Source organism: Aquarana catesbeiana, linkage group LG03 (assembly GCF_042186555.1).
Source record: "Aquarana catesbeiana isolate 2022-GZ linkage group LG03, ASM4218655v1, whole genome shotgun sequence".
In the NCBI taxonomy this organism is placed as follows: domain Eukaryota; kingdom Metazoa; phylum Chordata; class Amphibia; order Anura; family Ranidae; genus Aquarana; species Aquarana catesbeiana.
The window spans coordinates 679,227,969-679,255,902 of record NC_133326.1 but is presented as its reverse complement, the minus strand read 5'-3'; the positions used below and the strand labels follow the sequence as shown (position 1 = coordinate 679,255,902).

Below are 27,934 nucleotides of genomic sequence, written 5' to 3'. Positions count from 1 at the left end.
ACTTTATTATTAACACTCTAGAGTCTAGACTATATACATCACGTTATTGATTTTATTTTGGAAGTTCTTTGCCACATATTTTACCACAGTGTATACATACCCTGCTTTTGGCATTCTTTTATCGTTTTTTGGTTTTATTATCTATTTTGTACTGCTACCTTTAGCAGCATATTGTCTCACTTTGCTTGAATAGCGCAGCACCAACCCCCATTCTTTATCTATTGTTTTTATGGGTTTGGTTTGACCCCATTCGGTGCATGCAGCTGTTCTACCTGTTTCTTTTCCCCTTTTGTGTACATGGTAGCGCAGGAATAATTTACACCACATTCCAATGATGGGGCACTATTCCTCCCACTGATACCAATGATGGGACACTATTCCTCCCACTGATACCAATGATGGGACACTATTCCTCCAACTGATACCAATGATGGGGCACTATTCCTCCCACTGATACCAATGATGGGGCACTATTTCTCCCACTGATACCAATGATGGGGTACTACTCCTCCCACTGATACCAATGATGGGGTACTACTCCTCCCACTGATACCAATTATGGGGCACTACTCCTCCCACTGATACCAATTATGGGGCACTACTCCTCCCACTGATACCAATGATGGGGCACTATTCCTCCCACTGATACCAATGATGGGGCACTATTCCTCCCACTGATACCAATTATGGGGCACTATTCCTCCCACTAATACCAATGATGGGGCACTATTACTCCCACTGATACCAATGATGGGACACTATTCCTCCCACTGATACCAATGATGGGGCACTATTACTCCCACTGATACCAATGATGGGGCACTATTCCTCCCACTGATACCAATGATGGGGCACTATTTCTCCCACTGATACCAATGATGGGGCACTATTTCTCCCACTGATACCAATGATGGGGCACTATTCCTCCCACTGACACCAATGATGGGGCACTACTCCTCCCACTGATACCAATGATGGGGCACTACTCCTCCCACTGATACCAATTATGGGGCACTATTCCTCCCACTGATACCAATGATGGGGCACTATTCCTCCCATTGACAGCATCGATGGGGCACTATTTCTCTCATTGATACCAACAATGGGGCCAATTATGGGGCATTGGTTATGACCACTGATGCCAAGGCATTTTTTTCTCCCACTGGTCATAGTCGGGCTCCCCTAAAGTCTGAAGGCCAGTAAACTGTCCCTTTTCTTAGAACGTTTGGAGATGCCTGCTGTACAACAATATCAAGGATGACAAAAAAAAAGAAGCAATTGTTATATAAATGCTGATTATCCACATCAGATGGATCTCTTCGTGTTTTTGGCTCTTCCACTCACACAACCCAGGACCACTAGGATGACAGCGATGAAGAATTTTACAGCCACATATGCTGCTAGTACTAAAGATTCTTGACTAATATTGGACATCTGAGATGGCTCTGTAAAACAAATAAAATGTATGAATATCATTGAACCAACGTAATATAATACAATACAATATATATATTCAGATCATATTCAATCTCAACTTTCAAAAGTTGCCTTATTGGCCAGAGCAATTATACATTTCAGATAGGGGCGTCTACTGATTTGGCAAAACGTTTGTCAATGTTTAAAGTAGAACTAAAGCCAAAACTTTTTTTGGATCATTTTGGATAGCGTAAGTGAGGGTTAAAAGAGAAGTATGGGTTTTATTTTTTTTTGGCTAGTTATATTTACCTCGCTGGATGCAGCATCCAGCATCATGTTTACTTATGTATCTTATTTTGATGCAATGTCACTTTATAGGGCTTGATGTCCCTTTTTTTTATATGCTGTTTCTAATAAAATGTACTTTTAAGGACCAGTTGTTTTGCCTCCGTGGTGCATTTTTCTCCTGAAAATTAAAGGAATTCCTTGGGGACCCCCAGGTCACCAGAACTAGTGTCCCCATTAGAAGATTTCCCCACTATGACTTTTCTGGGGACAACCCAAAATTTGAGATTTTCTTTTACTTTCACTGATAATGGTAAACAGGACAAATAAAGAAGGTAAATCTCCCTAAGAGGGGCACAGACAGCACTAAAACTGACAGGGGTTCTAATACCTCTCTACTATATCCAAATCTAAAAAAAAAAGTTTTGCCTTTAGCATTTGGCCACCTCTGTTTTCTCACTATGGGGACCTTGTAGTAGTTCACAGAAGAGAATGGTGACGGTTGAGTTCACTACTTCCTTTTGTGGATGGGTACAATCTCTGTAGCACTTGGTCACAACCTGCACACTGTCATTGATTGGTCCACCATCAGTGCAATTCCCATTGCATCATGGGAAATGTAGTCCCTGTAAGTAGGTAAGAAGTGATATGTGGCATCTGCAGAGATCACTCCCCTGCAGTGCAGTTTGCAAAAACAATGGGGAAAATCAATTATTAGTAAGGCATTCATTAAAAAGATATCAGCATTTTTGCTGTACATGGGGATTTGGAAGTGGTCAGGATGCCAAAGTTCAGCTTTAATTCCTGGCATCAGACATATATTAAAATGATACATTTCAGGTTAGGAGCCCCTTAACTTTACCTTTGATGATTAGTCTGGTTCCTCCTCCATAATGAATTTCATCTTCATATTGGTATTTGCTTGCACACCATTTGACCACCACAAAGCAGTGAAATGAAGTATTATCTGCCTTCGTCACATTCATTATCATTAGATTTGTCATCCCTGTTATAGATGTCCGATGTCTATATGTAGAGTGATCCATGTCCGGGTAGGGGTGGTAGGCGTACGGTCCGGTTACATTCCCCACTCTCCAGTATACATTGACCCGCACAACATCTCTCTCTGTATACCGACCACTAGGAAGGGTGTAGGAGCAGGGAAGGATCACTGAATGTCCTTCTTGTGCTGAAATCTCATTGGTCAGCTGATTCCAAGATGGTTGGTAATCTAGAGAAAAATGTTGAAGAAATAAGCCAATCCATATATGTGAAACAATAAAATCAATTCCTGGTTTTACTAATTGCTAGGTCCTGTGTGGCCATAGTGCACTCATATCTTGATATACTAAGGGCAAATAAACTGTTCACTTTGCAAAAGAAGTTGTAATTTGGTCCAGAACTTAGTGAATGTGGTGATGTTTCACTTTGTAAAAAATACCCAATTATATGCAAGGAACAGTTTAAAAAAAAAAAACAGCATTTTGCTGGCACATGATTGGATGCTGAAAGTCAGCAAAGCTTCATCTCCTCTTTGGGTAATTCCCTTGCAAACTGCAACTACCTCTGCAAAGTGAACAGTTTATTTGCCTTTAGACTTTAGTAGATCAACCCCGTAGAATTAGAAAGCAATGAAGGCAGTAAGAAAACAGTTATGCCCCGTACACACGGACATTGATCGGACATTCCGACAACAAAATCCATGGATTTTTTCCGACAGATGTTTGCTCAAACTTGTCTTGCATACACACGGTCGCACAAAGTTGTCGGAAAATCCGATCGTTCTGAACGCGGTGACGTAAAACATGTACGTCGGGACTATAAACGGGGCAGTAGCCAATAGCTTTCGTCTCCTAAGTTATTCTGAGCATGCGTAGCACTTTGTGCGTCGGATTTGTGTACAGACGATTGGAATTTGTTGCCAGACAATTTTATATCCTGCTCTCAAACTTTGTGTGTTGGAAATTCCGACGGAAAAAGTCAGATGGACAACACAATCCGATCGCACTTTTTCCGTCGGAAAACCCGACCGTGTGTACAGGGCATTAGTCCTTTCAGAAGGAGCTCAGGAATGGTGGGCTCCATATTTTTTTCAGTACACCATTTTTGTACAGCCAAAATTTTTGGTGGGGTTTGGATAGAGTGGGAAAGAATTAGAATCGACCCTCCATGCATGTCCTGTGACAGAGATCCCAGCCTTCCTCTACTCTACAACCATATTTATAAATCTTTCTATGTTGTTGGAGATTTCCGCTCACTTCCTGTCTGGCAAAATGTTGCAGGGCAGGAAGTGAGGGAAAATCTCTCTAAGGCTGGCCATACAACTTGGTACATTCCCAGGAAATGTTGGCACTACCCAGGAAATGTTAAGCCAATCCCCAGAAGAGGAAAGACTGCTGGGAGCCGCAAAGACTGCTGGGAGGTGTAGTTCCCAGGTGTATAGCTGGATCAAGTAAAGAACATTGTGGGACTACAAGTCCAAGGGAGGAAGTGCTTTTGAGGAAGGGGGGAAAGGACTGGAAATCCCAGGGCTCTGGACTTGGTCCTCACATGGAAAGGCCGGATGAAGCTGCTGATGTGCTGCTTAGGGTGGCATGCTTCTCAGACTGGTGTGCTGCTCAAGCAGGTTATGCTGCTGACACCGGTAATGCTGTTGGGTGTCAGTGCTTCCCTAGGATACCAAAGTGGGACTGCAATGCCGCACCCATCCAGAAACTGCTGTTGCCTGAGACACAGTCAGTTGTGTGCAGTGGCCCGTGCCTCGGGGCAGAAGGACCCAGTGAGCTGCTGGAGAGGACATCTGTACCTTGATCATCTGTACTATTGCTGCTTCAGTGCTCAGAGTTGCCACCATCTCCCTCATGGATTCTAGGAGACAGCCTGGTGATATGTTCAGTGTTCTGAATACCCACTCTCCTCTTAGAGACAGCACTGCCCCAATTTGGAATCGCAGAGATTTGTTTTGAGGATTACTCCACTTTTTGTTGGAATGATAAAAATTCTGTTTAAGAGCGCTCCAACATTGGTTGGGCCCCAACACTGGCAGCCAACAGGTACACCACTGACTACTGGGAGGGGATAAAGAGGGGATTTTAACCCCTGAGTGTATATATCCTATTTAGAGGGTTCCCCCATGAGTAAGGGCCTAAGAGGTGAGCACTTTGCCCCTGAACCAGGTTTTGAGTACCCTGAAAAATTGTGTTTAATAATACCTTGTTCGGAAACTGTTATTAGTGCAACTGATATTTGCCTTTGTTTACTGTTACTGTATAAATATATTTTCCGCATACCTTGGTGTATCAGAGAGTATAGCATTATCTGATGGCCTTAATGCACACTAGATGTTTTTACAGCTGCTGTTTTTGTCTTATGGTGTCTTTTTCTACAGTAAGTAAACTCCCCAGCATGTTATCCTATGTGTCCATGCACACATAGGCTTTTATCAGCGTTTTTTGGCTGGAGTGTTTTCTGGCTGTAAAAAATCCCCAAACTAGTGGTTTTTGAGAGGAGTTTTTGAGCCGTAAAACGCTCCAACGCTACCCTCTCAAGCAGCACCTCCAGGAATAAGCGTTACATAAGAAAAAACCTTCATGACCAGGCCATTTTTTGTGATACAGCACTGCGTTACTTTAACTGCGATGCTGTACCCAAATAAAATTGACGTCCTGTTTTCCCACAAATAGAGCTTTCTTTTGGTGGTATTTGATCACCTCTGTGGTTTTTTGCAACAAAAAAAGCAGACAATTTTGAAAAGAAAAACACAATATTTTTTACTTTCTACTATAAAACATACCCAATAAAAAAATGTCAAAAAATCACATTTCTTCATCAATTTAGGCCAATTTGTATTTCCTATATTTCCTATACATATTTTATAAGTGACACTTTTTGGGGACCAGTTACACCATTACAATGATCAGTGCTAAAATAATGCACTGTCACTGTATCAATGATACTGGCTGGGAAGGGGGTAACATCAGGGGTTATCAAAGTGATAAATGTGCTCGGGGGGGGGGGGTGCTTTCTAACTGTAGGGGGGGGGGGTACTTTGTCTGGGGGAAGACAGAGATCCATGTTTCTGCTTAGCAGAAACACAAGATCTCCATCTTCCCCTCTCACAGAACGGTGGCCTGCCTTGTTTACATAGGAAGACTGCCGTTCTGTGTCTCCTGAGAATGATCGGTAGGTCCTGGTGGAAATCGGGTGTTCTGGACCCGCTGATTGACTCCCGCTGTGTCCAATCACAGCTGGAGCGGGTCACCGGCGGCGCGCGCGTGTGCCCCAGACCCCGTGCACAAAATCACATACAGGTACGTGATTTTGCACAAGAGGGCCGCCCTGCCGCAGTATATCTGTGTGGGGTGGTCCATAAGAGGCTACTCAGAGGTTAGGAAGAAAAGAATAGCGTTCTGTATTTGTACCTGCAACCATTAGCCTTGTAAATTGTTCGCTTTTCAGTGTTGCTCTTGCGGTAGAGATGACACAGCAATAACTTCTCTCATCATTTACATGAAGATTATGAATGCGCAGTGAGACGTCTTGAGGAAAATTGACAAAAGAGTACCGACCATATTGATGTGCGTTACTCCATTCATATATGGGTATATAAGTACAGTAATGACTTTCTCTGTCCGCATAATTCCAGGTGACGTTTGTAAGATCCAAGGTGTTTTTGGAGTAATAACACGGGATGATGACGTCTTCACTTGAAACAGCCATCACTTCATCCAGCTGAGTGATATATTCTGTTTCTAAACAGAGAAAATAGATTAGAGGTATGCATGTAGATGTGGATATAGGGGCCTCAACAAAGAGGATTACATTTGTAGAGAGCAGAGTCTACCCAGTGATTCTTCAGGCTGGGTTCACAAATGAGACGCATGCGCCTCATAGCAGGGGTCCGGGGCATCCTCGTTCACCGTTTCAGGTCAGATTTCAGCCTGAATTTTGGGTTGAATTCGGACCTGAAACGGACCAAGAGACACACAGCGGTTTTGTGCAAAACGCACCGGACTCCATAGAGAGCAGGTCAAAATATCCTGCTATTGCGAATTGGATGTGGTGAACCAGCATCCCAATTCGCAATGGTGTTAACCCAGCCTGAAGGATAATGGACTTTGGGGGCTCAACTCACAAATAAATATTGCATGCAGTATATGGATCACATGACTCACTTTGACCAAATATAGCAATCAAATATTAACATCTTAATTCATTGTCTGTTTATGTGGTAATTAATAAAAAAAAAAAAAAAAAATAATAAGAACTGCCCAGGAAATACTGCAAAAAATGATATTAAGTTCAATTCACAAAAAAAAAAGAAACCAAAACACAAAAATCATGAATTAGCTTGTGGTCTAGCCACTGGCTATTTAACAAATGTATCAATTAAGAGTTGGCTGTTAACCACTTCGCATCCAGGCCAATTCTGACACTTCGCTCCTACATGTCAAAAATCATCATTTCTTTGCTATAAAATTACATAGAACCCCCAAACATTATATATGTTTTTTTAGCAGAGACCCTAGAGAATACAATGGTGGTCATTGCAATTTTTTATCTTGCACGGTATTTGCGCAGCAATTTTTCAAACACGTTTTTTTTTTTAAAAAAACAGTTTCATGCTTTAAAAAAAAAAAAACAAAACAGCAAAGTTAGCCAAATTTTTTTGCATTGTGTGAAAGATGAAGTTACGCTGAGTAAATAGATACCTAACATGTCACGCTTCAAAATTGCAAACACTCGTGGCATGGCGCCAAACTTTGGTACTTAAAAATCCCCATAGGCGACGCTTTAAAATTTTTTACTGGTGACATGTTTTGAGTTACAGAGGAGGTCTAGGGCCAAAATTATTGCTCTCGCTCTAACGTTCGCGGCGATACCTCACATGTGTGGTTTGAACACCGTTTTCATATGTGGACTTAGGTATGCGTTCGCTTCTGCGTGTGAGCACATGGGGACAGGGGCGCTTTAAACATTTTTTTATTTTTTTTTTTTATTGTTAATTTTACTTAAAAAATTTTATTTTGACACTTTTTTAAAAAAAAAATTTTTTGACCACTTTTATTCCTATTACAAGGAATGTAAACATCCCTTGTAATAGGAATATGACATGAAAGGTCTTCTTTTTTACAGTGAGATATGGGGTCAATAAGACCCCACATCTCACCTCTAGGCTGGGAAGCCTAAAATCAAAAAAAAAAAAAAAAAAAAAAAAGACGATCACCACTTCCCAGCCGAAGCGGCGCCATTTTTTTGAATGCAGAGGCCGGGCGTGATGCCATAACATCGCGCCCGGCCTCCGAACGATCATAGAGACTCCGGCGACCATCTGGTCCGCTGGAAATCTCTATGATCTACATCCGGCGCCGGCAGATCCGCTCTCCGACTCCCCGATCGCTGAGGTGAGTCGGTAGAAGCATCGGAGGGCGGCGGGAGGGGGGGACGTCCCCTCTCGCCCCCCGTAAGAACGATCAAGCGGCAGAACAGCCGCTATGATCATTCTTATGGTGTACGGAATCGCCGGCTGAAAATGCCGGTATCTGAATGATGTCTGTAGCCTCAGGCATCATTCAGATATAACCCCCGAAAGTCTGCTCACATAATATGTAATAAAAACATCTTTGCCATTCTGAAGCTTCCCTCCAACCACTTTACATATTATTTTATATATATTGTGATTCTGTACTTGCCAAATATGCTGCAGAAATCTCCCTCCACGGAGTCTGGCTGCAGCCATTTTAACTGTGGGCAGCTGAAGCTGCTGCCTGTTGACTTCCTAGATTTACACAGACACACACAGAGGCACACCCAGATTAGGCGACCCATCAGAATTGGTAACGGAAGTGACGTTCTGTCGCCGCCATCTTGCTACACCCCACACTCCTCCATAGTAAGGATACAATGAGAAGGGGACAAGCAGATATCTTGTTACACCCACCTGAGTTTTGCATTTCACAGTTCTTTTTAACGGTAAATGGAGCTTATAAGGTGAAATACAGAATTTAGAGATCGGACGGACTGTTTAGATGTTGAATTTTAAAAGCAGCGGCAAACCTGCTGATCTCACAGGTTTGCTAATCTGACAGAATAGCGCTGCTTTTATAATTAAGCATGTAAACAGTCCGATGGATTTGTAAATACTGTAATTCACCATATATGCTCCATTTACTGTTAAAAATAGCTGTGAAATGCAAAACTCCAGTGGGTGTAACAAGATGTCCGCTTGCCCCCTTCTTGGTTCATCCTTACTGTGGAGGTTGCGGGGTGTAGCAAGATGGCGGCGACGGAACGTCACTACCATTACCAATTGTGACGGGTCGCCATATCTGACGGAACACCTGCAGCTCTCATTGGCCCTCTTATTACTCACCCCCCCCCCCCCCCCCTTCCTGGCAAACTCTGATGAGAGTGAGAGAGAGAGAGAGAGCTGTGCATGATGTCATAATCCTAGGTTTTTTACCAGACAAGAAACAGGAAGTGAGCTGCATAAGGTATTTACTGGCAGAAGAAAAAAATGTTTTACTATCCAAAGTTAAATCAACAAGGAGCAGAAGATTTAACAGATGGAAAGATGATAAAAATATTGAAGAGCTGCTTTAAGGAGCCAGTACCTGCACTGCACCGCTCATTTAGCTGTCCATATTGAATGAGTTAAACCAACATGGGAAAAAACAAAACAAAATGTGTTGTCAACATCCCTGGAATATGAACAAAAAGTGTATATGTACCCCCCGGTACTTTGGGATTTTAAGGGCAGACTGAGATATTAGATTAATTAGGTACAAAAATATTAAGTTCATTAATACATGATAAAAACGTTGGTGCGTACATCACCATTGATTGCATAAAATAACAGAGTATACAAGGGCTCGTATTGAGCTGATTGATGATGTGGTCATTGTGCCCAAACGAGAAGAAACTATCACATCATCAATTAGCTCGATACGAGCCAAAGTATCAGGGGGTACATACGGTGCCTTGAAAAAGTATTCATACCCCTTGACATTTTCCACATTTTGTCATGTTACAACCAAAAACGTGCATGTATTTTATTTGGATTTTATGTGATAGACCAACACAAAGTGGCACGTAATTGTGAAGTGGAAGGAAAATGATAAATGTTTTTCAACATTTGTTACAAATAAATATGTGAAAAGTGTGGGGTACATTTGTATTCAGCCCCCCTGAGTCAATACTTTGTAGAACCTCCTTTCACTGCAATTACAGCTGCAAGTCTTTTTGGGGATGTCTCTACCAGCTTTGCACATCTAGAAAGTGAAATGTTTGCCCATTCTTCTTTGCAAAATAGCTCAAGTTCTGTCAGATTGGATGGAGAACGAACAGTATTTTTCAAGTCTTGCCACAGATTCTGAATTGGATTTAGGTCTGGACTTTGACTGGGCCATTCTAACACATGAATATGCTTTGATCTAAACCATTCCATTGTGGCTCTGGCTGTATGTTTAGGATCGTTGTCCTGCTGGAAGGTGAATGTCCACCCCAGTCTCAAGTCTTTTGCAGACTTTCTTCTAAGATTGCCTTGTATTTGGCTCCATCCTTCTTCCCATCAACTCTGACCAGCTTCCCTGTCCCTGCTGAAGAAAAACATCCCCACAACATGATGCTGCCACCACCATGTTTCACGACGGGGATGGTGTGTTCAGGGTGATGTACAGTGTTAGTTTTCTGCCAAACATAGCATTTTGCTTTTAGGCCAAAAAGTTACATTTTGGTCTCCTCTAACCAGAGCACCTTCTTCCACATATTTGCTGTGCACCCCACATGGCTTCTCGCAAACTGCAAACGGGACTTCTTATGTCTTTCTTTCAACAATGGCTTTCTTCTTGCCACTCTTATATAAAGGTCAGATTTGTGGAGTGCACGACTAATAGTTGTCCTGTGGACAGATTCTCCCACCTTAGCTGTGAAACTCTGCAGCTCCTCCGGAGTTACCATGAGCCTCTTGGCTGCTTCTCTGATTAATGCTCTCCTTGCCCGGCCTGTCAGTTTAGGTGGACGGCCATGTCTTGGTAGGTTTGCAGTTGTGCCATACTCTTTCCATTTTCGGATGATGGATTGAACATCTGTGAGATGTTCAAAGCTTGGGATATTTTTTTATAACCTAACCCTGCTTTAAACTTCTCCACAACTTTATCCCTGACCTGTCTGGTGTTTTCATTGGCCTTCATGATGCTGTTTGTTCACTAAGGTTCTCTAACAAACCTCTGAGGGCTTTACAGAACAGTAGTATTTATGCTGAGATTAAATTACACACAGGTGGACTCTATTTACTAATTAGATGACTACTGAAGGCAATTAGCTCCACTAGATTTTAGTTAGGGGTATCAGAGTAAAGGGGGCTGAATACAAATGCACCCCACACTTTTCACATATTTATTTGTAAAAAATGTTGAAAAACATTTATCATTTTCTTTCCACTTCACAATTGTGTGCCACTTTGTGTTGGTCTATCACATAAAATCCCAATAAAACACAGTTACGTTTTTGGTTGTAACATGACAAACTGTGGAAGATTTCAAGGGGTATGAATACTTTTAAAAGGCACTGTATATATTCAGCTGTCCATGATCCACACATTGCTGTGAATGTAAACAAAAAAGCTGGGACAGCTAAAAAACAAGACATAGGGGTTCCCCAACAATCCATACCAGGCCGTTTGGGTCTGGTATACATTTTAAGAGGGACCCAACTCCAAAAAAAACTCCAAAAAGAATGGCATGAGGTCCCCCCAAATTCCATACCAGCCCCTTATCTGAGCATATAGCTTAGCTGGCCTGGAAAGGGGGGAGGGGGGTGTGCATGCTCTTCTCTGAACCATACCAGGCTGCATGCCCTCAACAAGGGGGGTACCTGGTCCTGGTGCCCCTTCTGACAAAGCATCCTGTCACCATGTTGATGAGGTCAAGGAGTGGGGGGGGGCTTATCGTAATCTTTAAGCCACCTTTAACAACAAGGGGGCCCCCAGATGCCGTCCCTATGTAAATGAGTAAAGGCTACATTTTACCCCTATTCATTCACACAAGAAAAAACTACCCTAGAGATATAACATCAGTGAGGTAAGCAACGATATTGTGTCTCGGCAGGTGTAAGGTTTTTTTTTTCCTGGGTGGGTCAGCGGCCGTCGTTTGGTTCAGGAGGGAGGGGCCACATGCTCCTCCCCCTTTCTTGAATAGCCAGACTGTGTGCTTGGATAAGGGTCTGGTTTGGAATTTGGGGGGGACATTACATCATTTCTTTTTTTGTTTTTGTAGCCTTGGGTCTCCCTAAAAATTCATAACAGACCCGAAGAGCCTGATATAGATTGTGGGGTAACCCCCACACTTTTTTTTTTAACATAATGTCCCTGCTCCTCTGTTTATATTCACCTGTGAGCCAGGAATCCCTGATGAGACACTGGTTTTTAGGATACCGGATCCCTAAAAAACAATATCTCTGAGCTGGAACTGTCACATTTAGCATTCGTAGAAATAGCACTACTAAATGTTTCCACCTCCTGCTGTAGCCAGAGGTCTCCAAATTAAAAAATGTAACTTATGCCGTATTTTGATGCATATTTTTGTTCCTGAGATAAATACTGCATGATTTATTTAAAACACAAAAAATCATGCTATATTATCTCTTGGTGAATTGAGCCCTGTGTCTTGGGATTGTTCCCCTTATCCATCCACATGGGAGCTGCCAAGAGGTGGTCACAGCCCATGTGACAGGGTTAAATCTGTTCACTTTCATGATATACCCGTCATAAAAAAGGGAACATGCTTAACATTCTATGGATTAAATATCTGTTTTCCACACTCTATTAGTTCCTATGCTCACAGGATCACTTTAAAACATCACGTTATAAAGCATTTCTATTGGAGGTGGCCTACTTGAGATTGGGTAGAGCCCAAGGAGAGAAATTTAAATTGTATTTCCTTACATGCTAAGGATAGGAGATAGATTTTTTCAGCAGGAACTAGGGGGAACTCAGTTCCACCACCTCTGGCTCAGATCTTCTGCTCCCTGCTCAGCACTATCACTTGGTAACACTTAAGTCCATCATCTGCATTTACAAGTGATAGCTTATCTCCCAGTAGCTCCCACAGGTCAGATCTCCTGCGCTGATCTCACTAAGTGCTGGACAGGGACAAGGAGATACAGAACAGATGCACCCTAGATGGTCTCCATATTTTCCCTGGTGACCAGTTGTTGATGCTCCTACTGCATGATCTCCCTTACAAGTGACTGTAGTATAGTATGCTGGGAGGTACTACAGCCGGATAGGTGCTTCAGCTTAATATTGCAACAAAGGTAAGACATATGACAGATAATGGAGCTTTTAAAGAGGGGGGGAAGATGAGGGCAGTGGAGGGAAGGGTTGTATGCAGAGGGAAGAGCTACTATTTGATGCCATTTGGAAGGTATGTGAGTGTGGCGGGCATGGTTGAGTTCCTTGCTCCTTTTCTCTGAGAAAAAAAGCCCTGGATAGATAGACAGAGTTCTAAATAATATTACATTAATGTAGGACTACCCATAGGAGTTGTAGATGTCAGGGTTGCACAGTCAGTCACATATCATTTCCTTCTTGCATCTGTACACAGGAAACAGCCCTTGAGCTTGATATTGTTATTTTTTTATTAGGAGATAATAACTTGGATGGGGTTAGGGATTATGGGATGCCTAACTTGAAAAATGTCCAACAAAACCAGGGACAGCTTTCTCCTTATTTACAGGCACCACTTCTTCCTCCTACACAAACTTTGTTCCTTTGCACAGCTCCTGCTGGTACTAACAGTCTTTTTAGTTAGCTCAGAAACAACCCATTATTATAGGCTAGGAACTCTCAGGAACTCTCAGTCCCTTGGGAAAAGTAGCACATGTGGAGTGAATTGCTTCCTGCAACATCTGCTTTCCTGTAGACATTGGTCCTAGCTCTACTTCCCGCAGAAACGCTAGCCCACCTGGCTACTTCTTCCCAGTCTACCTAACTTTCTCCAGCCCCAGGTAAAACCGCACCCTTACAGAGGTCCCTCGACAGACTACCACAGTACTGCTTCCCATCTTCCACCTGACTCCCCTGCTGGCATGACTCTTGTCTATTTAAGGGCTCCTTAGTTCCCTGCTAGGCGATTGGCTAAGGGCCCCTAAATATGCAAGGCAACCCTCCGCCCACTAATTTATAGAATATTCCACATGATTCTAGAACCAGGGGAGGCACCAGAGAGCTGCCAGAATGAGTCACCCAGCCCTAACATCTAATAACCCTAACCCAGATTCATGACTTAGAGTTATCCCTGGGCCAGCTATTGTTTACCTGCTACTACAGCTAGTAGCACACTAGGGGGTGCTACATTATGTCTCTGGGGGGCTGAATTGAAAACTCTCTCTGTCACCCTGCTGCTCTCTCTCTTTCTCCCTGCACCCCCTCTCTCTCTGCTTTCTCTCTCCCTGTTCTCTTTCCCTGCTCTGTTGCTCTCTCTTTCCCTACTCTCCCCCCTCTCTCTCCTGCCCTTTCTCTCTCTCACTCTCCTCCCCTGCACTCTCTCTTTTTGCACTCTCTCCCCCACCCTTTCTCTCCTTCCCTGCTCTCTCTCCCCATCCCTGCTTTCTCTCTCTGCTCTCTCCTCCCCTGCAATCTCTGGTTCTTCTTATTTATTTATTTCAGGTACTTATATAGCGCCGTCAATTTACGCAGCTCTTTACATATACATAGTACATTCACATCAGTCCCTACCTTCAAGGAGCTTACAATCCAAGGGTCCCTAACTCACATTTATACATACTAGGGATAATTTAGACAGGATCCAATTAACCTACCAGCATGTCTTTGGAGTGTGGGAGGAAACCGGAGTACCCGGAGGAAACCCACACAGGCACGGGGAGAACATGCAAACTCCAGGCAGGTAGTGTCATGGTTGGGATTTGAACCAGCGACCCTTCTTACTGCTAGGCGAAAGTGCTATCCACTATACCACTGTGCCGCCCTTCTTGCTCTCTCTCTCCCTACTCTCTCACCTCCCCTGCTCTCTCTCTCCTTGCTCTCTCTCTCTATGCTCTCTGTCACTCTCTATCTTTCTTCTTGCCCTCTCCCCCTGCTCTCTCTCTCTCCCTGCTTTCTCTCCCCCGCTCTCTCTTTCTCCTCCCCTGCTCTCTTTCTCCCCTGCTCTCCCCCTCTCTCTCCCTGTTCTTTCTCTCTCCCTGCTCTCTCCTCCCCTGCACTCTCTTTCTTTTTGCACTCTCCCCCTGCTCTCTCTCTCTCCCTGCTCTCTCCACCCCGCTCTCTCTCTCTTCCTCCCCTGCTCTCTCTCTCCCTGCTCTCTCTACCCTTTCTCTCTCTCCTCCCCTGTTCTCTCTCGCTCTCCCTGCTCTCTTTCCCTCCCTCTCTCTCCTCTCCTGCTCTCCCCCCTCTCTCTCTCCCTGCTCTGATCTCTGTTTCCTCTTGCTCTCTCTCCTCCCCTGCTCTCTCTCTCTCTCCCGCCACTGAGTTCTCGTTCTTTACCTACAGATTTAGTGATAGATAGATAGATAGATAGATAGATAGATAGATAGATAGATAGATAGATAGATAGATAGATAGATAGATAGATAGATAGATAGTTTTACCTGGAAATTGCAGAAGAGTGCCATGTTTACTATCCATGAATATGTAATTATCTCTTATACTGTATAGTTGGCAGCAAAATCGAGGTCCATCCGTTGATTCCAGTCCTGTAATTTTGATATATTCAGTCCGATTCCTGTTAGGATCCTTCTCTCTGTAGAGTCTTCCCTTATATTTCTCTGTAACATTTCCAGAATGTGAAATGATTGTGTCCTCAGCAGATGAACAATTTTCTCCATTTGTCTCACTCCAAATGATTTGTACATCTTGCTCCCTTTCCCAGGGGACGGAGTATGAACATGGAATGGTAACAGATCCTCCAGACTGCACTGTACGAGATATTACCTGATAAACACACCTGGGAAATCCTGTGATCCCTAAAATGAGCAGATAAAATTAGATTTAATATCAGTACTTTCGATCCATCTATCTGCAGACTGGTTGTACTGAAGTCGATCTAATGTTTGACTTCAGTACAACCAACCTGTTGTGTTTTTTACATACCATCGCTACCACTGGCTATCGTTGGCAGCAGTGATCATTGTATTCTTTTTTTTTTTTTTTTTTTTTTTTTTTTTTTAAACAAAGAAGTTTATTTAGATTTTCACAAAACAAACAATCTATTTCGATTAGACTTGAATACAGACAACATACATAGTTCTTTTGCATAACTTAGCAGAGGAAGAGAATTAACAGCAAACGCATTATCATGTTGACATGAGCTTTGAGTTAGACATTTCAAAAAATATTACAATCAAACTCATTAAGGTACTGATCTAAGGTGGGGGTGCGAGGGGTCTTGCTGAACATCCTGAGTTGATTCACCCCAATCTCACATATTCAAGGAGAGACCTAGAGACCCATATGCGGGAGGGGAGCTGTGCTAGGTGTAGTGGGTAAAGATCCACCCCCCTCAGTCAATAGTCAGGTGTTTTGCCTTCACCCACGCTGCCCAAGTCTTCTCAAACTTTTTGGGGCAGTTTCTTCCCATGTATGTCATTTTATATAATGGCAACGCCTTATTTATCAGGGATTGCCAGAGCTGTTTGGTGGGTGGTTGGGATTGATTCCAGTGCAGTAGGATTGCTTTCCTAGCATATAGTGTGGTGTAGAAAATAAATAGCTTCTTTCCCCATGAGACTTCAAGAAAATCGCAGATACCCAGCAAAAGAGATATTGGGCTATGTGGGACTTGCATTCCCCCTACAGAGTTAATATCAGTGAGTATACTTTTCCAAAATTCCACCACTCCAGGGCAGGACCAGACCACATGGAAGAAATCGGCATCATCTGAGCTAGATCTAGGGCATCTCGCCGTTCTATCAGGGTAAATTCTCACCAGGCGTGTTGGAGAGTAGTATGCCCGATGGAGAAATTTCAATTGCATAAACCTATCCCTCGCCGAAATTGCCAGGGGCAGATATTGCTGAATTCCCTCTTCCCAATCCCCATCCGCTAACTCCGGAATATCCAACCGCCACTGCTCGCATAACTGGGAGACTATAGATGTGTCTCGGGTCGCAAGCATATTATATAGTGTGGACAGTATTTTCTCACTATCCGGATCTTTAAGCGTACTTTCCACCGGCGACATTTCCAGAGCCAGCGGACCAGGGAACTGGGACCGGAACGCATGTCGCAACTGAAGGAACCTAAAGAACATATGATTCGGCAGATCTTTTTCTCTTTTCAGAGCATCAAAGGAGATTAGTTGTCCCTTGGACACTATATCCCCAAGGGTTGTAACTCCGTGTCTGGCCCACACGACCGGATCGGGGATGGAACGAAAATGAGGCAAACGAGGGTTGCCCCATAGGGGAGTTGTTGGGGACCAGTCACTAGGTCCCAAAAGCTGTTTACAAACTGTATCCCACACCTTAAGGGTCGCTCTCATGGGGAGGGTCACATGCATATTGGATCTAGGGACTCTATGCACCAGATTCCTCAGCTCCGCGTAGGAACCGAGCAACGCCGCCTCCGTGGTGGAAGCAGGGTTGGCCGGTTCTTCTGAGAACCACCATTTTACAATCACCAAGACCGCCACCCAATAATATTTCAGGAAGCAAGGCAAGGTGATCATTGTATTCTAATGGCGGGGAAACTTCCCATTGTCAGAATACAATAGTGCAATGGGGAGGGATTCCTCCTTCAACACTGACTGTGCTGATGGGGAATCAAACAATGTTCTTTCTTTCTCTGAGGGCAAAACTATAGATTGTGGGATCCCACAGCAAAATTTTAAGGGGGCTCCCTGGCAGAGCCAGCTGTCATGGATCTTAATCACCTCAAGTCCTGGCAAAAGGGGCCCAAACCAAGTACTGAGTACATCTGCATGCTTATACTTTTCAGAGGCCCGATATTGTTCTATGTACAATCCTTGTTTTATTGATTGTATGTAATATTCTAATTTTCTGAGATTGTGGATTTGGGGTTTTCATGAAACATCTTACTTTGTATGTAATGAGTCTATCTCATATATTAGTTTCACCTTTTAAGTTGCATTAGTGAAATAAATTAACTTTTGCACGATATTCTAATTTTCCAAGTATCACCTGTATAGCAAAGACATAGATACAAGGAGACTATTCCCCTCAAAATTCTCTAAGACAAAAATCAAGGGAAAATGTACTATCTTGGTACAGATCCTGGACAGATTACACATCAAGTAAAAAATATATATTTTATTTATACAAAAATAGAATAAAAACAGAATATCCAAATACAGATTAAAACATGATTTACAAAAGAGTAGATAAAGACATATGATGTAAACTATACATGTTACACTGATGCTGAATATACTCCACGGTGGAATAAAGGAGATATTAAAGGAGATATAATGAGTCCTCAGTGAATGAACTCTACATGTTTTGCGAAAATCTACTGCATAGTCAGGAGAAATAGTACTAGATAAAATCTAAAAATGAAATAACAAAATGTAATAGTAACAAACAGTAACAATAATGATGCATAATGAGGACATAAAGTGGGGGAATAAAGAGCTACTGTCGCTTTCCAGTGAGGACCACCACGAGGTCCAAGGCCGAAGCAGCGGCGCCGCCTACACTCACCCATGGCGAATAGGGGGGGCAAAGTGGTGGGTGGGTATATTAGGGCTAAATAGCCACTGTGACAATAGTATTTTTAAAAGACATGATCCATGCATCCAAATAAAATCCAAATAAAGGCTAACAAATTGGTACTGGGGAGGTAGGAGAAGAGAAAAAGAAAGGGGGAGGAGTGTGCAGGGGCAAAAAAAAAGGTAAGGGGGGGAGGGGAGAGACGTGGGGGTACCATCATCCTAACAACAATAGCAAAGACATAGATACAAGTAGACTATTCCCCTCTCCAAGACAAAAACCAAGGGAAAATGGACTATTGCATGCACACAGGAGTCCCTTTCTGGCAAGGAGCTTTGATTTTCCCGGCAGCATCCGCCGGACCTTCAGAGCGCATGCGCCGCTGATGCCAGTGGCTGCATGCAAGGTTTTTTTTTTTCGCTATAAGAAAAGGCCGACAATTTTGCAAAAAAAAAAAAAAAAAACATATTTTTTACTTTCTGCTATAATACATATCCAAACAAATGATTAAAAAATGATTTATTCATTAGTTTAGGCCAATATGTCATCTACTACATGTTTTTGGTAAAAAAAAAAAAAATTGCAATAAGTGTATATCCATTGGTTTGCGCAAAAGTTATAGCGGCTACAAAATATGTTTTTACTGATAATGGCAGCGATCTGCGATTTTTAGTGGGTTTGCGACATTCTGGCAGACAAATCTGACCTTTTTGGGGACCAGTGACATTATTACATTGATCAGTGCTAAAAAAATGCAGTGATCAATGTATAAATGACACTGGCAGGGAAGGGGTTAACACTAGGGGTCGATCAAGGGGTTAACTGCGTTCCCTGGGAGGTGTTTCTAAATGTGTGGGGATGGGCTCACTGGGACAACACAGAAATCGCTGTTCCTGATCACTAGGAATAGCCGATCTCCGTGTTGTTCCCTGTCAGAATGGGGATCCGCCTCCTTTACATAGGCAGATCTCTGTTCTGTCAGGCAGATCCCCATTCTGCCTCTCTGTGGAGCGATCACGGGTGGCCAGCGGACATTGAGTCTGCTGCACCCGGGCTTGCGCTCCCACTGCGCGCATAGGGAACCGGATGCACCGTCTACTTAGCCCCTTTTCCCAGGTCACTGTACTAATGACACTGGCAGGGTAGGGAATAACATCAGGGGCAATCAAAGGGTTAAGTGAGAAATAAAAAAAAAAATTAAAATCAGGGGTGGTCAAAGGTTTTACTGTAAAAAAAAAAAAAAAAAGGTGTTAACTGTGTGCCTAGGTTGTGCTTACTCACTGTGGGGGGGGGGTTCTTTGAGTAGGACAGTGTTTCTCCACTCCAGTCCTCAAGGCGCCCCAATTGGTCATGTTTTCAGGCTTTCCATTATTTTACACAGGTGATTTGATCAGTTTCACTGCCTTAGTAATTACTGTTTCATCTGAGGGAAATCCTGAAAACATGACCTGTTGGGGCGCCTTGAGGACTGGAGGTGAGAAACACTGGACCAGGGGGAAGGCAAAGATCCATGTTCCTGCCGTGCCTTCCCTTCTGACAGAACGACAATCTTCCCCAGATTGTTGTTCTGCCTGTGCCCTGTGTAATCCGTGGTCCCCCTGCAGACATCGAGTCCGCGGTGCCCGCAGCTGAGCTCCCGCTGTGCAGGGATGGAGGAGGAGGGGCCTCCGGGGGGAGCAGCAGCAGCGTGACATGAGAGAGAACTTACTACAGAGGCTGCCTGCGCTACTCTGCATATGAAGAAAACAAGTAAACGCTGTGCCCTTATTGTACCCTGTGAGCCCTGAATGTGCCCTGATGTGCCCTGAATTTATCCCATGTGCCCTGATTGTACGCCATGTGTCCTGAATGTACCCCATGTGCCCTGATTGTACCCCATGTGCCCTGAATGTACCCCATGTGCCCTGATTGTACCCTATGAGCCCTGAATGTGCCCTGATGTGCCCTGATTGTACCCCATGTGCCCTGATGTTCCCTGAATGTGCCCTGATGTACCCCATGTGCCTGATGTGCCCTGAATGTGCCCTGATGTACCCTGATGTACCCCATGTGCCTGATGTGCCCTGAATGTGCCCTGATGTACCCCATGTGCCTGATGTGCCCTGAATTTATCCCATGTGCCCTGATTGTACGCCATGTGTCCTGAATGTACCCCATGTGCCCTGAATGTACCCCATGTGCCCTGATTGTACCCTATGAGCCCTGAATGTGCCCTGATGTACCCCATGTGCCTGATGTGCCCTGAATGTGCCCTGAATGTGCCCCATGTGCCTGATGTGCCCTGATGTACCCCATGTGCCTGATGTGCCCTGAATGTGCCCCATGTGCCCTGATGTTCCCAGAATGTGCCTGATGTGCCCCGAATGTGCCCTGATGTACCCCATGTGCCTGATGTGCCCTGAATGTGCTCTGATGTGCCCTGATGTACTCCATGTGCCTGATGTGCCCTGAATGTGCCCCATGTGCCCTGATGTGCCCAAAAATGCCCTGATGTGCCCAAATGTGCCCTGATGTGCCCCATGTACCCTCATGTGATGTACCCTGATGTGCCCCGAATGTTCCCTGAATGTGCCCTGATGTTCCCCATATGCCTGATGTGCCCTGAATGTACCCCATGTGCCCTGATGTTGCCTGAATGTGCCATGAATGTGCTCTGATGTGCCCTGATGTGCCCTGATGTACCCCATGTGCCTGATGTGCCCAAAAGTGCCCTGATGTGCCCAAATGTGCCCTGATGTGCCCCATGTACCCTCATGTTCCTGATGTGCCCTGAATGTGCCCTATGTACCCTGATGTTGCCTGAATGTGCCCTGAATGTGTCTGATATGCCCTGATGTACCCCATGTGCCTGATGTGCCCTGATGTGCCCTGATGTACCCCATGTGCCTGATGTGCCCTGAATGTGCCCCATGTGCCCAAATGTGCCCTCATGTGCCCCATGTACCCTCATGTGCCCCATGTACCCTGATGTGCTGTACCCTGATGTGCTGTGTTCTGTTGCCCCGATGTGCGCTGTGCCTTGATGTGCGCTGTGCCCCGATGTGCTGTGCCCTGGGCCAGTCTGGATAAAGTCCAGGGCCACATTTTTGTCCCAGTCCAGCCCTGCCACTGTGTAGAATCACAGCAAGAGTGGCTCACGGGCGGCACACGCCCCAGATACGGAAGTGTCAGATGATCAGAACATGTACTAGGTACGTGATCTGGCAGCTGCCCTGCCCTAGTAAATGTATGGTGGGCGGTCCGCAAGTGGTCAGATATGTATTTCATGGAAAAAAAAAAACACACTTCTAGTGAGATGAGAAATTGCAAAAGCCATTCATAGCTTCTTATTATTGATACAATCCCACCAATGTCCAGGCTGGCCACAAATTTGATATTAATAATAACTTTCATCATTCGTTTTATCACTTACCTACAACGGCCAGGCTGATTACGATGAGTCTCATCTCTCCTTACAGGGGTGTGGTAGCTGGTGAGCAGAGGATGTGTTGTCTGCATGTGTTTTATTTTAAAGAAAGAAGATAAGGCCACAGAGTGAAGAAAAAGCAGAAATAGTTTAGAAGGAATGTTCTACGGAAGAAGATAACATACATGTAAGGGCGCTATGAGGAACTAGACAAACCTAGAAATAAGGGATTCAAAAGTATAACATTTACTTTCTGCAGAATTATACATTTTACATGTTAACCAGTTGCAGACCGCCCACCATAGATTAACTGTGGCAGGGCGGCCGCCCTGTGCCAGATCACATGCCCGCTACGTGATCTGACAATTCCGGGTCTAGGGCGCACGCAGATTCCGATGAGAGGCTTAAAGCCTCCAACCCCCAAAATAGCTGACCATTCCTTAGATGTGGTGGTGGCATCCTATTTTTTTCCATTTTGTTTCTATATTTCCACCTGGTGATCCTGCCAGAAGTATACTTCCTGTCCTATGGTGACAACACTCACTGCACTGTATCTATGTAGGTGCAGGGTTGTCACCCTAGGCTGCTCAATCCTGATTTTGGATACACCCCCCCCCCCCCATATCCATTGCATAGGGCGGAGTTGTTTTGTAGTTTACAGAAGATAACTGGGAAAGCTGACAACATTGAGGTTTAGTGGAGAGGATGCTACAAGGATACTGAACATGTTCTTAGCCTTAAAAAGAGAATGCACCCACCACATCTAAGGACTGATGAGCTGTAATCTATAAAGAGGTAGTGGGATGCAAGACACACATTTTCACAGGTTATCAAAATGCAGACAAAGTCATTACTTGGGCCCAATTGGCCTATAATCGTCAGCTCACCACAAAGACAGGGTTCCTCAGGAGTGGACAATTGAGAAATCAAGTTTAATAGAACAAAGAGAGTGCCAAATGAAAAATTCATGAGTCCAAAGCCTTTATTGTCCAACTGGTTCCAGCAAGCAGGGCAAAAGACAGCAATTTCAAAGGAAAAGATCCATAGGCCTCACATCATTAAGCAGACCCAAGTGCATTAAGTAAGATGAATGGCAGCCTAAGCCCCAAAACCAACCAGGCCACACCTTCAACATGTTTCGCTCCGCCCTTTGGAGCTTAATCATGGCTGCACTCAGAGCTGTCTAGTCGGACTTTACCTCTCTACCTGAGCGGCACCTACATTTTGTCTTTTTGGGTCACAGGGTAAAAGACAACCAATGCATTTCATGAGCCACACAATCCCCCTTCATCAGGTTCACATAAAACAATGATAAAGCAGACATGTTGGTAAAAATACACATGTATAAAATACAAATTTTTCTTTTATACACATGTAGCCTTCTTTTGGGGGAGTATGAGAAATGGTCCCCTCTCCAAAAAGGATATTGCGCTAAACCTGTAGGTAAATTAGAGAACCAGAATATTTCCTAACTGGAAGAGTGGGATTGATAATAAAATTGGCAGTGCCTCCATCTAGGGCCTCTGTAAGCAGAGGGAAATCCCTTCCTGGGGAATGAACCAGTCATCTAATCAACATATTAGGAACTACTGAAACCAGCAAATAAGATTAACCATAAGGTCCGGTTCACACCTGAGCGATTTTCTGCTTGAAACTTGTAGCTCTAAAATGCTCAACCAGCCAAATCCCATTATTTTAATGGCCCCTGTTCACATCTGAGCGTTCTTTCGCCTAAATCAAAAGACCTGTCGTTCAAAATAGTACATGAGCTTGAATTTGGCAGATTGGAGGCAGATTGCCCCCAAAGACTTTAATGGGAAAGCCTGCAAATGTGTGACATGAGCGTTTTTGTCGCTCGTTTCCTTCTCTCCACCCCAATCTTCTCCACCTCTCTCCCCCTAGTGCTTTTTATTGGCTACACAAAATGCCTTGTCACAGATCAGCTGCGGAGAGGTGACCAAATACCACCAAAAGAAAGCTCTATTTGTGGGAAAAAAAGACATCTTGTTTGGGTACAACATCGATTAAAACATGATTTATTCATTAGTTTAGGCCAATATGTCATCTACTACATGTTTTTGGTAAAAAAAAATTGCAATAAGTGTATATCCATTGGTTTGCGCAAAAGTTATAGCAGCTACAAAATATGTTTTTACTGATAATGGCAGCGATCTGCAATTTTTAGTGGGGTTGCGACATTCTGGCAGACAAATCTGACCCCAAGTGACACTTTTTGGGGACCAGTGACATTATTACATTGATCAGTGCTAAAAAAAATGCAGTGATCAATGTATAAATGACACTGGCAGGGAAGGGGTTAACACTAGGGGGGCGATCAAGGGGTTAACTGCGTTCCCTGGGAGGTGTTTCTAAATGTGTGGGGGATGGGCTCACTGGGACAACACAGAAATCGCTGTTCCTGATCACTAGGACCTGTTGGGGCGCCTTGAGGACTGGAGGTGAGAAACACTGGACCAGGGGGAAGGCAAAGATCCATGTTCCTGCCGTGCCTTCCCTTCTGACAGAACAACAATCTTCCCCAGATTGTCGTTCTGCCTGTGCCCTGTGTAATCCGCAGTCCCCCCCCTGAGCTCCCGCTGTGTAGAATCACAGCAAGAGCGGCTGGCGGGCGGCACATGCCCCAGATTTGGAAGTGTCAGATGATCAGATCACGTACTACCCTGTTTCCCCGATAATAAGACCTAGCGTGATTGTCGGTGATGGCTGCAATATATGCCCTACCCCCCAAAAAAGCCCTAGTTAAAGCCCTTGTAGGTCTTCTTTTCAGGGTAGGGCTTATTTTCGGGGAAACAGGGTAGGGCTTATTTGGGGGGTAGGGCTTATATTGCAGCCATCACTGACAATCATACTAGGTCTTATTTTCGGGGAAACAGGGTAGGTACATGACGTGGCAGCTGCCCTGCCCTAGTAAATGTACGGTGGGCGGTCCGCAAGTGGTCAGATATGTATTTCATGGAAAAAAAAAAACACACTTCTAGTGAGATGAGAAATTGCAAAAGCCATTCATAGCTTCTTATTATTGATACAATCCCACCAATGTCCAGGCTGGCCACAAATTTGATATTAATAATAACTTTCATCATTTGTTTTATCACTTACCTAGAACGGCCAGGCTGATTACGATGAAGAGTCTCATCTCTCCTTACAGGGTGCGGTAGCTGGTGAGCAGAGGATGTGTTGTCACTGCTTTATGGTCTGCATGTGTTTTAGTTTAAAGAAAGAAGATAAGGCCACAGAGTGAAGAAAAAGCAAAAATAGTTTAGAAGGAATGTTCTACGGAAGAAGATAACATACATGTAAGGGCGCTATGAGGAACTAGACAAACCTAGAAATAAGGGATTCAAAAGTATAACATTTAGTTTCTGCAGAATTATACATTTTACATGTTAACCAGTTGCAGACCGCCCACCATAGATTAACTGTGGCAGGGCGGCCGCCCTGTGCCAGATCACATGCCCGGTACGTGATCTGACAATTTCGGGGCTAGGGCGCACGCGCATGCCACCGGCGACCTGCTCCTGTTGTGATTGGAGCCAATCAGCTGGTGCAGCGGACACGATGTCCGCCAGGACCCGCTGATTGTTCAGGAGAAAGGCAGAACTATGTAAACAAGGCAGACGGCCGTTCTATGTGAGAGGAATATGCTAATCCTGTGTTCCTGCTAAGCAGGAACACGGATCTTTACATTCCCCCAGTACAAGCACATCCCCCACAGTGAGAAAGCCCTCCCAGGGGACACATTTAACCCTTTGATCGCCCCGATGTTAACCCCTTACCTGCCAGTGTCATTAGTACAGTGACCGTGCATATTGTGTAGCACTGATCACTGGATTAGTGTCACTGGTCCCCAAAAAGTGTCAGTTATGTGTTCGATTTGTCTGACGCAATATCACAGTCCCGCTATAAGTCGCTGATCGCCGCCATTACTAGTAAAAAAAAAAATTATATACCATAGTTTGTAGACGCTATAACTTTTGCGCAAACCAATCAATATACGCTTATTGAGATGTAGCAGAATACATATTTGCCTAAATTGATGAAGAAATTCTATCTTTTACATTTTTTTATTGGAAATGTTTAATAGAAGAAAGTAAAAAAAAATGTTTTTTTTTCAAAATCGTCGCTCTTTTTTTGTATATAGCGCAAAAAATAAAAAACGCAGAGGCGATCAAATACCAGCAAAAGAAAGATCTATTTGTGGGAAAGAAAGGACGTCAATTTTATTTGGGTACAACGTCGCACGACCCCGCAATTGTCAGTTAAGGTACTGCATTGTCGTATCGCAAAAAATGGCCTGCTCATGAAGGGGGGTAAAACCTTCCGGAGCTGAAGTGGTTAAAGTGTTCTTTGAAGGATAGAGCATTTGTTTATACTGTCCTGTAGAGATTCCGATGAGAGGCTTAAAGCCTCCAACCCCCAAAATAGCTGACCATTCTATAGATGTGGTGGTGGCATCCTATTTTTTTTCCATTTTGTTTCTATATTTACACCTGGTGATCCTGCCAGAAGTATACTTCCTGTCCTATGGTGACAACACTCACTGCACTGTATCTAGGTAGGTGCAGGGTTGTCACCCTAGGCTGCTCAATCCTGATTTTGGATACACCCCCCCCCCTCATATCCATTGCATAGGGCGGAGTTGTTTTGTAGTTTACAGAAGATAACTGGGAAAGCTGACAACATTGAGGTTTAGTGGAGAGGATGCTACAAGGACACTGAACATGTTCTTAGCCTTAAAAAGAGAATGCACCCACCACATCTAAGGACTGATGAGCTGTAATCTATAAAGAGGTAGTGGGATGCAAGACACACATTTTCACAGGTTATCAAAATGCAGACAAAGTCATTACTTGGGCCCAATTGGCCTATAATCGTCAGCTCACCACAAAGACAGGGTTCCTCAGGAGTGGACAATTGAGAAATCAAGTTTAATAGATCAAAGAGAGTGCCAAATGAAAAATTCATGAGTCCAAAGCCTTTATTGTCCAACTGGTTCCAGCAAGCAGGGCAAAAGACAGCAATTTCAAAGGAAAAGATCCATAAGCCTCACATCATTAAGCAGACCCATGTGCATTAAGTAAGATGAATGGCAGCCTAAGCCCCAAAACCAACCAGGCCACATCTTCAACATGTTTCGCTCCGCCCTTTGGAGCTTAATCATGGCTGCACTCAGAGCTGTCTAGTCGGACTTTACCTCTCTACCTGAGCGGCACCTACATTTTGTCTTTTTGGGTCACAGGGTAAAAGACAACCAATGCATTTCATGAGCCACACAATCCCCCTTCATCAGGTTCACATAAAACAATGATAAAGCAGACATGTTGGTAAAAATACACATGTATAAAATACAAATTTTTCTTTTATACACGTGTAGCCTTCTTTTGGGGGAGTATGAGAAATTGTCCCCTCTCCAAAAAGGATATTGCGCTAAACCTGTAGGTAAATTAGAGAACCAGAATATTCCCTAACTGGAAGAGTGGGATTGATAATAAAATTGGCAGTGCCTCCATCTAGGGCCTCTGTAAGCAGAGGGAAATCCCTTCCTGGGGAATGAACCAGTCATCTAATCAACATATTAGGAACTACTGAAACCAGCAAATAAGATTAACCATAAGGTCCGGTTCACACCTGAGCGATTTTCTGCTTGAAGCTTGTAGCTCTAAAATGCTCAACCAGCCAAATCCCATTATTTTATTGGCCCCTGTTCACATCTGAGCGTTCTTTCGCCTAAATCAAAAGACCTGTCGTTCAAAATAGTACATGAGCTTGAATTTGGCAGATTGGAGGCAGATTGCCCCCAAAGACTTTAATGGGAAAGCCTGCAAATGTGTGACATGAGCGTTTTTGTCGCTTGTTTCCTTCTCTCCACCCCAAACTTCTCCACCTCTCTCCCCCTAGTGCTTTTTATTGGCTACACAAAATGCCTTGTCACAGATCAGCTGCGGAGCTGATCTGTGTCCTACCTTTACTGCTGTAGGTCGGCTGGCACCTGTTGTTCCACTAGCTTGTGTTTAGCTCTGCTGCACTCTGCAGCTATGGGTGTCGCCGGCTTCACCTGTTGCTACTTTCTGTCCAGCCCCCCATGTGCTTCTCTATTTAAATTCCTCTCAGACCAGTTCTGGT

At 44.0% G+C, this 27,934-nt stretch overlaps 1 protein-coding gene across 2 annotated transcripts; it reads right to left on the bottom strand.

Annotated features, from left to right (window-relative positions):
• Window positions 1–29: 29 nt before the first annotated feature.
• LOC141134744 (uncharacterized) lies at window positions 30–25,022 on the bottom strand. 2 transcript variants are annotated; one of them, XM_073624181.1, is made up of 5 exons: window positions 24,911–25,022; window positions 15,307–15,681; window positions 6,123–6,452; window positions 2,564–2,932; window positions 30–1,445 (listed from the first exon to the last, which is right to left on the bottom strand). In XM_073624181.1, the coding sequence occupies exons 1-5, from the start codon at window positions 24,945–24,947 to the stop codon at window positions 1,306–1,308; spliced, it is 1,251 nt and encodes a 416-aa protein (XP_073480282.1). In that variant the 5' UTR covers window positions 24,948–25,022; the 3' UTR covers window positions 30–1,305. The 2 variants fall into 2 exon arrangements, with proteins under 2 accessions (XP_073480282.1, XP_073480283.1); XM_073624182.1 differs by lacking the exon at window positions 24,911–25,022 and adding an exon at window positions 21,797–21,931.
• Window positions 25,023–27,934: the final 2,912 nt, after the last annotated feature.